The sequence below is a fragment of the Panthera leo genome, chromosome B4, assembly GCF_018350215.1.
Source record: "Panthera leo isolate Ple1 chromosome B4, P.leo_Ple1_pat1.1, whole genome shotgun sequence".
Taxonomy (NCBI): domain Eukaryota; kingdom Metazoa; phylum Chordata; class Mammalia; order Carnivora; family Felidae; genus Panthera; species Panthera leo.
Genome location: NC_056685.1, coordinates 102,948,936 through 102,964,145, shown reverse-complemented (window position 1 = coordinate 102,964,145; position 15,210 = coordinate 102,948,936). Strand labels below are relative to the sequence as shown.

The window sequence follows — 15,210 nt, the reverse complement described above, 5'->3', positions numbered from 1 at the left end:
CCATATGTCTTACACTCAACTATTTCAATGCCTTCCTAACATGGCCTTTTACACAAAACTTGCTGTTATACATACTGTTATACATATCTGCCTAGGTGTCCCTTCCTCCCTCTTCTCTCCTGGCAAATTTATCCTTCTAAGTAAATCAAACATCTAAAACTACGAGCAGTCTCCTCCAAACCTGGGCTCCTATGTCCCTCCAGACTCTCTATTGTCAGATACCTGTTTACAAGCTTGCTTTCCCACCAGACCTCCTGAGGACAAGGGACAGTCTTGCTCATCTTTGGATCACAGGAGTTCAGCAGAAAGCCTTGTAGGTGCTGGATGCTCACAAACTTTTCATTAAATGATTTACGAAGTGCTGTATTTGTCCCTAACAATGGATCTTTTTTTAAATGATACAGATTATTTAAAATATCTACTAGTCACATGAAGTCAGAAAGTTAGAGACAAAGAATAATTAAATTGAATATATGACAGGTTCTATTACACGTATACACCTAAGAGGCTACGATCATAGAGAATTGATAATATCCTCACTGTCTTGGTTTCTCTATTGGGTTATCAAGTGACATTGATTTCTTTCTCCTAGAGGCATTTATTTGTAGGACATAATTTCATTTTTCTTGGAATCTGTCGATAGAATTCTAAAAAAACAGGAGAATGAAAGATAATTATTCTTCTTATCTCTTTAAGTCTATAAAAGTAAATGATTCTGAATTCCAAAGCATACTGACAGAAGGTTTGGGGCTAAACTCTTCTCACTAGAAGAACATCATGGCAAGAACAGGAATTTATTGGCGTTACTCTCAGTATGTCTAACATGATAGTTCTTATCTATGGTTGCCCTTAACTTACTTTATTATGGCATGGAATGAAAACCCTTCTGTTCAATAACTCAATGCAGCGACTACAATCATGCTCAGTACAATTCCTAACGGGTCTTCTTGTTGTTACTTCAAATGATTTCTCAATTTCCCAGCTCTCGATAAATAATTCTATGTCTTCCATGTTTGTAATAATTGTGCCATTTTGCATTCTTAGATCGTCATCTGGATCCTCATTGCAAATTCCTAGAAAGATATGTGACATTTGAAAGGAAAATTTTTTCCACTTCAACCAAATGTAGGCAGCAGAAATAAATCATCTTAATAATTGATTTGAAATGAATAAATTATTTACTGAACGAGGTGCCAAATGTATATCCTTTAACTTTAATGTTGATGGATTTTTAAATTATGTATCTGGTTCTTTGATAAAACAGTATAGAGTTGTCTTAACCAGATAAGAAAGAAACCACAATCCTGGAAGTCAAGACATGTGAAAAAAATGACAGAAAATGAAGAAAGAGGAGATTGACTCTGCTCCCACACTCTTCCACTACTATTACCACTACTTCCTAATTTAAGAACTAGCTCTTAAGCTTGCCAAGATATTCCTTAGAATAGTGGGTGTTTGCCTCCCAGATATCCATTCTCCCAGGAAAACCCTTCCTGTAAACATTAAATTTTACCTTTCAGGAAGTATCCCTGCCCCATCACCACTACAGGAGAGAGCTATGATTGGCATAAAGGTAATTCTTAGTCCCTCGCATTAACACTATTGCAAGTAATAAGCCAGTCATGTCAGGCAGTCACTTAGACACATGGATACATTCAGCACTTGGACAGCCACAGCCAAACAGGATTTGACCTGGGAATTCTAAGGCATAGACAATCTCCCTTCCTTGGGATGGCGTGGCCTATTGATGGTTATAAGGCTTTGACCTGCTATGGCCTCTAGTTTCCTGAGGAAGGCCAGACTGAGGATGGAGCTTGCTCTTTATCCAATGTAGTACAGAGCCAAGGGAAATACAGAGAAATGGCCCAGAACCCTGATCATACGTGATCTGAAAAGATCTAATCTTTCTTAATCCCCAAGGCTCCAACTATAAAAGATATAACTTAAACATTTTTTTTCAAGTATCAAATCTTAATCCTCAGGTAGATATATCAAGATCATAAGAGTTGCTGCTACCATATTGCCTCATCCTTGTAAATACACAAGGAACTGAATGCAATGCAAAAACAAACAAATAAAAAAACAAATCACAAATGAAGTGAACTATACTGTAAAGCAGCTACTATTTTTTAAGTCTACACTTTCCTGGGAAAAAGTAATTGCTAATAAAAATATTTTTTTACTGCAATGCCAGGCACCACCCCTGTAAACTTCACAGTGCTGTATAGAACGAGGTATTCATACAGACATCCTATTCTAGGGTCCGTGCTCAATTTAGCTCACATTTTTGTTCACTACAATTTTTTCAGCCAGCACCCAAGCTAGTAGACATGAAAGCAACCAGATTTCCCCTTAAGAAGCCACTCTTCTCCTACTATGGAAGTTACAAAGTTTAGGGGGTGAATCTTGGCTACCAAAAAGGTGACCCTAGCCTTTTTTCTTTACAGTAATTACTTGAGAATCCAGTTAGCAGAGTGTGCCTGTAAAAGGATGAGCCGACAATGAGGGGGAAAGCAAACACAAAATAAAACAGAAATCATAGCACATAGAAGTGATACATCATCAGAGGAATATGCATTCCCAAAGTCTCTGAGTATTAATCAATAATAATTGATTTTTATGTATAATCAATACTATACATACTCAATCTTTTGTGCTATGCTTAGCATACTATAAATAGGCAAGGAAATATGTAAACCTTTTCAGCCAAACGTTGCCCTAAATGTTTTAACGAAGAAATTAGAGTCTTTTATGTAATTTGTTGAGGGAAAGGACTTAGTCTTATTTGTTTTTGGGTTGTCAGCACCTAGCACTGTGTTAGACACTCAGGAGGTGATCTATAAACTTTTACTCGATTAATATTTAGTGATATTAAAATAAATACATTTGTACTAAACTAATATTTATTGATTGTATATATTAAGCAATGTGTCAAGTGTTTGACATTAACTTTCACATTCAACCCTAACAACAATATTGAAGGTAGAATATTGTTATTCCCATTTTAAAGATGAGGAAACTGATATTCACTTAAGAACACGGAGTTATAGGGGTGCCCAGTGACTTAGTCAGTTAAGCATCTGACTCTTGGTTTCAGCTCAGGTCACGATCTCCTGGTTCATGAGTTTGAGCCACTGTTGAGTGTGGAGCTTGGGATTCTCTCTCTCCCTGTCTCTTTCTGCCCGTCCTCTGCTCATGCTCTCTCTGTCTCTCTCTCTCTCTCAAAATAAATAAATAAACTTTAAAAAAAAAGAGCACAGAGCTACAAAGAAAATAGCCTCCATCAAACATCAAAACCAGTATTATACTTTTTAATTTTGTTATGTACTTAGAGGTATTTGTAATTTATTTCCTTTGGCTTATAACTCTTTATGTGTCTATGTAACATGGTGTGGTATTAGCCTAGGTGTAAAGATACATCTAGGCATTACACTTTATAACAAAACTGTGACAAATATTGAGAGCATTGTGTTCCCTGTATGTAACGTTCAAGGTGGCTTAAGCGACTAAGTTTTCCCCTATTTCAAATTTTAACATAATAAGGAATAAACAATATTTTTAAGCCTTTAACCTTTCTATAACTTCCTATTTTTCACTTGTAAATTAACACTAGTACCAACTTATGTGGGCTATTGTTAGAATTGAATAAGTTCAAGTATATAAAATAACGCTTGGCACCTTATTAATGATTAATAAAGATGAACTAGTAGGAATACAAACAGTATTACAGTAGTAGTAAACATATATTTCCAAAAAATATGCAAACTGAACTGTTATTTCTTGCTTCTTAGCCCATTTTTTTAAAGCTACTGCTTTCTTTAGTATTCACGTGAGCCACTGAAAGTTAGCACCGCACCTCGAATATAAAAAGTGGGGCATCAGGGGCCAAAATGGTAAATGTGGACAGGAAAACAATTAGAAGACATTGAGATTTGAAAAGCAATGCTCACCACAGAGTCCTTCTGTATAAGATGACAAGTTAAATCGAATGCCAAAATGAATGTCGATGATCCCTGTAAGGTGAGCCCACTTTACGATTAGTCCAGCTGGAGTCGTAATCACATACATGGTACCAGAATCTTCTATGGACAGTTCTTGATTTGAAAAGGGCAGAGGTACTACAATAGAATCCACTTCTACCTAAAATAAGAAATTTTACATCTGTTAGAAAACTGTTTATGTTTACATATACACCCATTACAAGTAGGAGAATCAGATGACTCCATTTCTTCTTGTTGAATATAAACTATTTCCTAAGTTTTTAAAAATTTATCTCCCTGCTGATGCCACAGCTTCAAATAACTTCTAAGCTCATTTATTATTCCTTTGTTGTATCCTGCTATATTCAGTATTTGTTCTAACCCTTTTGCCCCTTATATTCTTCAAAACTAACTTTCTTCTATGTTAAGTATACTTTTCTGTCTGTTTCCCTCAGTATATGTTGATTACACCATTATCTGCTAAAATGAACTTATGATGCTAAAGTTATTTTCAGGATGTTTTCTTTAATCTGGGTCCTTTCTTTGCTCTTCTAAATCAGTGTTTAAATAATGTTCCTAACAATCATCTGTCAAGCCTGGTTAAGGTTAAGATTCCCAGCAATTCTATTTCCTAGGTTTGGATGAGATTCTAGACTCTGTATTTGTAACGTGTACTCTTGGTAATACAAATGTAGGCAATGTGAGGATTATATTTAGAAAACCACTGTTATAAATCATGGCAAAGACATGGAACCAGAAATAAATTTGTCAGTCATGTCTCCCCAACCAACCAGTTTCTCATTTTTATATCTTCCTCATACTGCCACCTGCAGGCTGAAACGTCCTTACTCCTGCCTGGTTAATTTCTGCTCTTGGTTTAAGACTTCTCTCAGGTGTCACCTCCTCCAAAAATACCTATTTGACCTTTCTATAAACTGCATTAAGAGATCTGTTTTGGCAATATATTAGTCATACTCTATATACCTCCTATTGGTTTATAATTGGCAGACAGTTACATTTAGGCACCTCACATACAACTACAAATTACTTGATACCAGGACCTGTGTTGTCCTATCATGTAAACTCTCATTAAATAATTCTTAAATAATTAGTTTTTAACTGAATACATGACCAGCGAGGTAAAAAATAAGCACTTTGGCCCAAATGCTCATAATAATAGCACTGACCAGATTTGAGTTTAAATTTATTTCTCATCCACTTCCTGTTAATATATCAACCTGATCAAATCAAAGGTATATACAAATGCTATCATCCAAAAAATTACCCCATTCATGTATTTTGCTTTACCTAAAATTAAAGTTTCTAACACTGTACTATATTTTAGTTTCATTTTAATATTTTTTCTAGTCGAGAATGTTTGGCCTGTGGTTAAAAAAACCAAAAAACAAATTCTTTCTAGAAGGTATATAATATCTCAGCCACTTTAGCAAAATCTTACACAATATTTTCTTATATTTTTGAGAGAAACATATCAGTAAAGTATCCAGCTTATAGCTCATCACTCTCCAGTAAATATATATTCCTTGGGATAAAGGTTTTTCCTGTAAAATCAAAGGGTTTTTTTCCCAATTTCCCAATACCTCCCCCTTCTTCAGTTTGGTTCAATAGCCAAATATTTCTTCATTTTTTTCTTATTTTAACTATCTCATATTCATTGAAAAATGAACATCATCAGCACTTCAAAACTATTTTTCTCTCAGTGGTCTTCATTCTGGTGTTCTTAGCTACTCCTTTTTTCAACCCTGTGATCTCTCTTTTTCACATCAGTTCCACTTTATCTAATGGAAAACACTAATGTTAACTGACACTAAGAAACTTGGGCCCTCACATTATCCAAGAGGGCTTTCATGGATTTTACACGGCCATTACAGTTAACTTCACAAGGGGAGACATATTTGCAACAGTTGGCACATCTTGGAAGGAGAAATACAATATTAAGAAACACATTTTTTTTTACTTTCCATGAAAAGAATGATTAAACACAATAGCAACGAAACTCTGATGAAATGTTTAATTTCCCCTGGTTTGGGAAGGAATCATGTTTAATATAATTTCTTCATTTTCTCTAGTGTAAGGATATCTTTCAACTTTGTGTTCTTACCTTTCTTGTTGCCCGATTAACAAGTATTTTATGTATTGATGTGGTCAAATTTAACTTCTTAAAACAAAGTCCATACGTTCTTCCAGAGGATGCCTTAATTTGAAAAAAAAATATTAAAACTTTATGGAGTTAAACATAATGTTGGCAATAAAGAGAAGGAGTTTATGAAACACTTTGCAAATACTCACTAGCTTTTTAAATGAATTTCCATTCTGAAAAAAAAGTAAAAAAAACACTTAAAAATCTATTACTTGACTTTTAAAAACATTATGTGAATTAATTTTATGTGCCTCTAAATATAGTCACATGTAACATTTTCTTTTTTGTTTTAAGTGCTAAAAGATATATCTCAGTGAGTTATTGAGCCCCTTCTCACTTTAGGAATATCTAATGTTGCTGTGTACATTAGCTATGGGTTTATGAAGAAATGACACAATAATGGATTATGACCTACCTGATTCACAGAACATTTTTCAATGTGAACAACAATAATCTCTCCAGGAATTCTTAACAAGATATAAGAAGCCATACTATATAAGGCTGCATTGTTTCCATCAAATGTAATAATACTCAGTTCTGACAACATGGAACACCGACCTAAGAAAAATGGTAGAGAGTGGGTTTGGTCTGTTAACTAATTATTTGTATTAGTAGTAATGACCGCTCTTTAAAAAAAAAAAAAAAGAAAACTTTTAAATTAGCATTATTATGTTTGACAAAAAGCAACTCTAAAAGTTACACATTGAGAAACAAAATTGTAAATGAAATGGACAAAGTTCAGCAATCACTTTGGCTTGATGAGTGAGGTGATCAGTTAAAAAAAAATAACAATCTTCTCCTGATTGGAAATTGACTGTCATGTAAGAAATGCAAACTTACAGGGCACCCGGGTGGCTCAGTTGGTTAAGTGTCTGACTCTTGTTTCAGCTCAGGTCATGCTCTCATGGTTCCCAGGTTCAAATCCCATATCAGGCTTCACGCTGACAGTGTGGAGCCTGCTTGGGATTCTGTCTCTCCCTCTCTCTCTGCCCCTCCCTTGCATGCTCTCTCTTACTCTCTCTCAAAATAAATAAGTAAATTTAAAATTTAAAAATAAATAAATAAATGCAAACTTACAAGGACATTCCCACTCAGGGCAGCAGATATCGGTGTTCACTTGAACGGGCCTTCCCCGGAAACCACAGTCAGGCATTTCCAAGTCCTTCGGGCAATTAAGAGACCAGTTGTATAACTGCCATTCCATATTAAGGCATATATATTGGCTACAATTATAAACAGGATCAAATTGTTGAGGCTGTTAACAAAAAAGAAAATTAGTGTTCTTTTTTCTATTTTCAACTAATGTTTTCAAATAACTTTTAAATTCCCCTTTCACCCTGCCCATAGTGTACATTTTCTAAATACGAAAGCTTTTGAAAGATGAACAATTAGAATTTCACTACAATTTCTGTTGATGTATTCTCTCCAAAATATTAGGTTTGGACTTAATTTAAGCTTTACCTTAATATTTATTTGATATCAGAATTGCCCATATACTCAGACATCTGAGCAAATTGAAGTCTTATATTGTCTTGATTAGTTTTTGCAAACAGACCTATACAGTAGAGGTTTCATATGTCCTGTAAAGCTAGTATGTCATTATAACTTCTGTTAATGTCAATTTAAAAAAAAATACTAAATACTATAAATATTTCATTAAAAATTCACATGTGAAATCAGTCTAAAAGCCCCTGGACAAAACCATTATAAATTATTTTATATATATATATATAGCTTACCGACTTCCGGATAAACAAATACAAAATAAATCAGTGGTAGATTTTTTAAAGTTTACGAATTTTATTGTATTTAAATTATGGTAATAATTATAGCAGTGATCAAACATTTATATCACTTATTATGTTTAAGACATTTTTCTAATTAACCCATTTCATTCCCACAAAACAACCCTCTGAGGTAGGTACTACTATTTTTTTCCTGTTTTATAGATGAGGAACTCAGGAGGGTGAAGGTCAAAGTAACTTGCCCAAGATCACATAGCTAGGAGGTGGTATAGTCAGAATTTAAGTTCAGGGATTGTTACTCTGGAATCTGTGATCTTGACTGCTACTCTATACTGCATCTCAATGGAGAGGAAAGAAAACTTAACAACTATTTAGCACCTATTATATGTCATGCACTAATAGTAGCTTCTTTCATTTGCTTCTCCCTAAATTTTTGAGCCAGTTTCTATCATCCCAATATTATACATGATCAAAAGCAAGGATAAGAGAGGTTAAGTGCTTTTCTAACTAGTAAGACTATTAAGTGACCACTTCTAAATTTAAGAGCCAAGGGGAGGCAAATAATCAAGTCCGACTTTCCAAAATTTTCTGTGTGCAGTTGTATCAATTCCCAGTATTGACCCTGATTTCCACTTCACCAGGAAAATGAAAATATTTAGACAAAACTAAAGCCCCTACAACATCTAAATTGCCTGAAAGAATGTACACCTTCCATTCTACTGAAACTATTTTTAACAAGGTCACCAATGAACTTTACTTTGCTAAATCCAATGATCAATTTTTAGGCCTCATCTTACTGACCTATTAACATATTTAGGATAGCTTGTTACTCCATCTTCCTTAATGTTTTCTTTCCTTAGCTTCTAGACCAATTAGGATCTCCTCCATTTTCTCCTCTTTCACTAGTTAATGCCCTTTAGTCGTTTGCCACCATTTCTTCCTCCTTCCTCTCTTCTCTATCTGCACACACACCTTTTGTGATTTCATCCCATCACTGAGTATTTCAAAATTTAATTCAGCTTAACCTCTGCTCTAAGCTCTATTTATGTCTACCAGGTCTGTACATCTGTAGGTTTTTGATGTCTAAGAGCAATCTCAGCCTTTACATGGCAAACCTGAACTCTAAGTGACACCCATCCCAGACCTTCACTTCCAACAATTTCCCCATCCTGATTAACGCCAACTTTATCCTTTAATTGTTCAAAGCAAAGATCTTAAAATCCTTGATGCCTCTGTTTCACTCACACTCCATGTCTAATCTTTTAGAAAATTCTGTGATCTTTGTATTCAAAACACATCTTGAACCCAGTTATGTGTCACCATCCCCACTGCTGTCACATGGTCCATGCCACTGTCATCTCTGCCTCAATTCCTGCAGTAGCTTCCTAACCTGTTCTGTTGTCTCTTTGCACCATACTCCCAACACGACAGGTAAAATGATCCCAAAACAAATCAGATCGTGTAATTTCTCTGCTCAAAAATACCCAGTGTCTTCCTGTGTCTTTTAAAATAAAAACCACAGTTTTTATAATCATCTAAGACTTTACATAATATTATTTATTTCTTTTCTTACTGCTGACTTACATAATGGCCTCATTATTATTTTAATATGGCAGGTACATTTTTACCTCTGGGCCTTTGTACATGATCCTGGAACTTTGTTTCCTGGTGTTCCAGACTGCATACACTGCCCTGTTTCTTGGCATGGTTTAGTATCTGAACTTCTCCAGATCTTTTACTCTACAGTACCTTATCAATGAGGATTTTCTGACCATGTCATTGAAAAGAGATTTTTTTCCGAGAGCCTCTTCCAACATTTTATATAACTTAGTAACTTATTTTGCTTATTGACTATCTTAGAACCTCCAGTGGAATATAAACTCCACAAAGGCATAGATGTTTGCTTGGTTTTACGTTGTTTTCTCTATGGTACTTGAATAGCACCTGGCCAAAAACAGCGCTAAATAAATATTGGTGGAATAAACAGTTGGTTTCTCAAACAGGTGGCACATTTGAAGAAGATAACTAACTGCTCAAGTCTCGGCCAAGACAATTTACAAGCTCTGGAGTCCAATGACCTGATCTTTTTTGGCTTGTCAATGTATCTTTGTTATCTGCCACAGTGGCTGGCATATAATTGCTGCTTAATAAATATTTTTGAATGCCTGAAGCCCACGCTAGATAAGTCTTTATTAAAGGATGATATTTAAGACTTCATTTGAATTTTGTTCTTCTTAGTGTGACCAGAATCTTCCTAATTAATAAGACATATCTAAATCAGTTAAGATAATACAGTGTGTTCATGCCTCAGAGAGGGCACACACACACAAATTTCCTAAAATGTAATGCATATTTCTTAGCATCTTTTGACAAAGATAGATTAGAGAGCATAGCAAAAGAAGTTTAATAGCATTTGGATAGTGATACAGAAACTTGAATAGAAGCTATCAGGAAAAGACAAGTAGCTGGAATAGATTACCCAGTCATACCTCACATTCCAAACCTGTCGTTGGTGTTAACATATCAAATACAGTGAAGTCTGATGGAGTGATCATTTCTGGACCTGTTAGGAATGAAGATATCCTTTCCATTAGTGAATTGGTAGCCATCAAGTATGGAATTTACATGTAGTAGAAACTGCTAAAAAATGTCATAAAGACTTTCCTTTATTCCTCACAAGAACTCTGTAAAGTAGATAACAATACCATTATCATTTTACAGATACGGAAACTATCTGTATAGACAGGTATACAGGTATAGACTACCTGTATAGACAGGTAAGATAGTAAGTGTCAGGGGCAGAATTCAAACTAGAGAATTCTTATTCCAGAGCTCTGGCTTTTCATCACCATTCTATAAACATCTTCACTGTTTTCACAGCTTCAACACAATTGTTTGAATAAGTAAAACTATCAGTGACATCACTAAAGACTGCTCAGGAGTTAGAAATTTTGTTGCCTTTAAAAAGTAAGTAGCGAAGCTGATTCATTTCCCTCGGTGAATATCTAGAATGTATTTCTTGCAAGCAGAATCCACAGTGCTGTGAACCACATGTGGACCATCACTGGTGGGTGCAGTAAAGGAGTGATTCGTGGAAAGTAAAGATATGATTAGTAAACACATTTGTAAGTCACCTTCAAAAGCTTTTTGTAAGAACTAAAGTTATCTCTAAACTATTCAAAGCTGGAAGGACCACAGAATAGCCAAAATAAATGGTTGAAATTTTGTCTAGCTATAATTAATGTTCATTAGTGATATTGTCTAATAATGACTGTATTCATTTCATATTGCTGCTGTAACAAGTTATTACAAATTCAGTGGCTTAACATGTCACCAACTTATTATCTTGTGGTCAGAAGGAAGTCAGAAGTCTTAAAGTCAAGGTATCATGAAGGGCTGCATTTCTTCTAGAGGCTCCCAGGAAGAATCTGTTTCCTTGCTTTTTCCCCTCTTTGAATCGCCTGAATACCTTGGCTTGTGGTCCCTTTCTTCATCTTCAAAGTCATAGCATAATATCTTCAAATGTCTCTCACTTTCCCCCTCTACTCTGATTCTGTCATCAGAATCACCTCCTCTGACTCTGACCCCCCGCCACTTTCTTATCAGGACCCTTGTTATTACTTTGGGCCCATATAGATAATCCAGGATAATTTCCCCATCTCAAGTTCCTTAACTTAATCACACCTGCAAGTCCCTTTGCAAGTCCCTCTGTAAGGTCATATTCACAAATTCTTGGGATTAAGTTGGGAACATCTTTGGAGGGCCGTTATTCAGTCTACCACAATGATGTAAGAAAAAACTTACATTTTCAGTTAAATAAATTCTCTAAATAATCTTAATTTTGTGCTCATTTTACAGTTTCTAATTTGCAGAATAAAGGAAGACAAAAAATCCCATCCCTTGGTCCTATAAGCAGTGATCATGATATACAGATGTATTTTCTAGAGAATATGAAACAATACAGACTTAAATATTTTTATCCTTTTTAAAAAAATTTTTTAATGTTTATTTATATCTGAAGGAGAGACAGATGGAGTGCGAGTGGGGAGGGGAAGAGAGAGAGAGAGCCACAGAATCCAAAGCAGGCTCCAGGCTCCAAGCTGTCAGCACAGAGCCTGACACGGGGCTTCAACTCACAAATCATGAGATCATGACCTGAGCCAAAGTCGGACGCCCAACTGACTGAGCCACCCAGGCACCCCTTAAATATTTTTATTCTTATTACCATAAACTTTTAAGCAATAGAAGAGGAAACAAAATTCTAGTCCAAAACAAGCACAGTCATGGAATATTCTAATGACTTAACAGGACTAAGTGTATGCAAAGTGCTTAGTCCGGTGCCTGGCATGTACTAAGTACTCAACATACAGAAGCTAATAAAAATAGTGGTAATAGTGACAGTTATAAGGAGGTTTATGTATGTCAACTATAATTCAGTTTTTAAAATTTTGCTTATTTAAATGGTTGGTTCAGAATATTTTTATTTTAAAAATCTCTAGGGGCACCTGGGTGGCTCAGTTGGTTAAGTGTCTGATTTTGGCTCAAGTCATGGTCTCAGGGTTCATGCTGTCAGCACAGAGCCTGCTTCAGATCCCGTGTGTGTCTCTCTCTGTCCCTCCCCCACGTGCATTTGCACATGTTCTCTCTTTCTCTCAAAGATAAATGAACATTAAAACGATAAATAAAATAAAAAATAAAAACTCTCTTAGAATGGACTATGAAATCCATAACTCCTACATAAAGTCAGAACTTCCTACTTGCCTTTTTTAGCAGATAATTTATTTAGCAATACAATTAAACAATGATAATATAACCCAAAAAAGAAGAAATATCTGAACTTTTCTAACGTGTAACCTCAGGAAAAATAATACATTAAGTTTGTCAAGCCTTAGTGTGAGTAGAATTATCAAACCCTTTCCTAAGCCAAGTTTCATAGAGAGGGAGAAGAGTGAGGTATGAGCCAGACTGCCTACTGCAGAGGCCGGGACAGAACACAAGAACGGAAATGGAAATGCCAAAGGATGACTTCATTTGCATTAACATCTCTTCAGAGTCAACTTAATCACTGTGAAAATTTAAGCAAGATTTAGTGAAACCCAAATTCTAGGTTTAAAATGTGAGAGAGGTCCTTGTTATCTATACGAACTGAAATGGAAGAGGTGAACCGAAGGAAGAAGCCATTCAGACAACCTGGTGCGCTGAACCAGTGAAGGCTGTGTAACAAAACAAAGTGAATGCTGGGTTTTCTGCTCAATGGGATAGTACTGATGTCAGCGGCTATTATAAGTGCGCCAAGACTTAAATTACATAAGTCTAATTTTAAGATCTCAAATTGTAACAAAGAGCTGTAAATATGGGTAGAGATGTCTTACCTGGAGGCATTAATGCTGGTTCTGTGGGAATCAGAGGGATGCCTACAAAAAACACAAAGATACTCTTCCTTAATCTGTTTGGCTTAAAATAAACCCATGTATACTTCCTATAAGGATCTTCAGGCTCAAGGGAAGTGTTTTGGAAGAGAGAGAGCACAGGAAGGATTTTAGAGGGAAGATTCACATGTTTTAGGAAAGCAAATAGAAACAAAAAATTGTGGAAGGGATATTGAAGAAGAATCTTACAGAAGTTGTCTAAAATTTCTGTTTACAACCACTTGCTATCAATAGAGAAAAGAATATTCAAGTGTTTCATTTTTCAGAATAAATTAGGTAAGGTTCATACTTACAGTCTCCTGGATAAACACATTTGAAGGTGACCTCATCAAGGATCATATTTTTAGGGCAGTAGGGCAAGCATCCTTCAACTCTTTACATGAAAAAAAAATTAAAGTGAAAAAAGTTTAAAATATAAAAAAAAATACTGCATTTAATATATGCAACTAAGACATATATTTCCTGGAAGTTTTCTATTCTCCTCATCAAGCACTAAGGAGTGTTTGATTTGCCACCATTCCATCATACTTCATTTTATGAAATCCCATTCCCTAGGGGATGATAAAGGGATGTCTTTCATGATTAATGAAGAATTTGAACACAGAATTTTCAAAACATATACTTATGTTTGGAACACACTAAAGCCAATGTCTATAAGTCACTGAAAATGAAGAAGAATCATTTATTATGATTTTAATCTACATTTGTTGTACTTTCCACTCCTAAATTCCCCCAAATCCCAGAAGACAGACATGCATTTTAAATATCCTCACCTTAAGGACAATAGTAAAACAGAAGAGACACTTCAGTGGCTCTCTCTGCCTATTTTTAAGCCCTCAATTCATTGAAAAGATATTAGGAATCACTGCCTGTAAGGGACAGAGGTAGAACATGGTTGTGATTCTTTGCGAACAGGGAAGGGAAGGGGCAGAAGCTGTAGTTCTCAAGAGCACAAATGTTTGGCAGTGTCCTGGGAGGATACGGTTGTATATGAGCCTATGGAGATTGGATTTCAACTTCCAGAACATCTGATTTTTGTAAGGATCTCTACTTCTTGTACATGGCACCAGAGCAAAGCAAGAGTGCCATATTTGTGGCACCCGGGTGGCTCAGTTGGTTAAGTGTCCAACTCTTGATTTCAGCTCAGGCAAAACTGTGATCTCAAAGTTCGGTATCTGGGATTGAGTCCTACGTCAGGCTCAGTACTGACAGCAAAGAGCCTGCTTAGGATTCTCTGTCTCCTTCTCTCTCTACCCCTTCCCCCCACCCTCACTCTCTCTCTCTTGCTCTCTCAAAATAAATAAATAAGCTTAAAAAAAAAAAAGAGTCCCAAATTTAAAGAAGCTACGGATGGCTTGGATATCATGGGCCAAAGACAAGAAGGACCATCTGGAATGCTTTTTATCTAATGGAATGAAGCCAATATAATAAGTGAGGTCACATTTTCCTTCTTGTCCAATTGAGGCTCAGAGTCCAATGTATTCTGATTCAAAGAAAATAAATGTAATCTTTTGTGTACAATTATTTCACTCATACTTACTAGAGAGGATTAATGCAAACATTTTTATAAAAAGCCTTGCCTACCTGCTTCTCAAATACACTAGGAGGTAGTAATAATATTGTAAATATTTTTAGACATTTCCAACTGCCACCTCTGTAAAGAATTTGATTTAAAAATACTCAAGGACTCTTTCCAATTCAAGATGAAAATGAACTTGGTACTAGGGGTAGGTATTGCCACCAGAGGACACTAATTCATGGAAGAGAATCCAGGCAACACTTTAAAAAACAAGAAAAGCTAATTTCTTGTTTAACATGAGACACATTTAGCCATCTCTTAGATATCTCCCTCACAGATGATTTTTTTACATAAACAGTTTGGCTTATGTGACCAA

The 15,210-nt window shown here is 35.5% G+C and overlaps 1 protein-coding gene across 1 annotated transcript in view; it reads right to left on the bottom strand.

Annotated features, from left to right (window-relative positions):
• Positions 1-15,210, bottom strand: part of OTOGL (otogelin like) — a 160,402-nt gene that overhangs the window by 25,630 nt on the left and 119,562 nt on the right. Inside the window, exons 36-44 of the mRNA XM_042947249.1 lie at positions 13,609-13,688; positions 13,259-13,300; positions 10,376-10,449; positions 7,219-7,396; positions 6,557-6,699; positions 6,291-6,314; positions 6,103-6,195; positions 3,951-4,140; positions 859-1,073 (exon numbers count right to left, since the gene is read on the bottom strand). Coding sequence (XP_042803183.1) covers positions 859-1,073; positions 3,951-4,140; positions 6,103-6,195; positions 6,291-6,314; positions 6,557-6,699; positions 7,219-7,396; positions 10,376-10,449; positions 13,259-13,300; positions 13,609-13,688 — 1,039 coding nt within the window. The remainder of the gene's footprint in view (positions 1-858; positions 1,074-3,950; positions 4,141-6,102; positions 6,196-6,290; positions 6,315-6,556; positions 6,700-7,218; positions 7,397-10,375; positions 10,450-13,258; positions 13,301-13,608; positions 13,689-15,210) is intronic.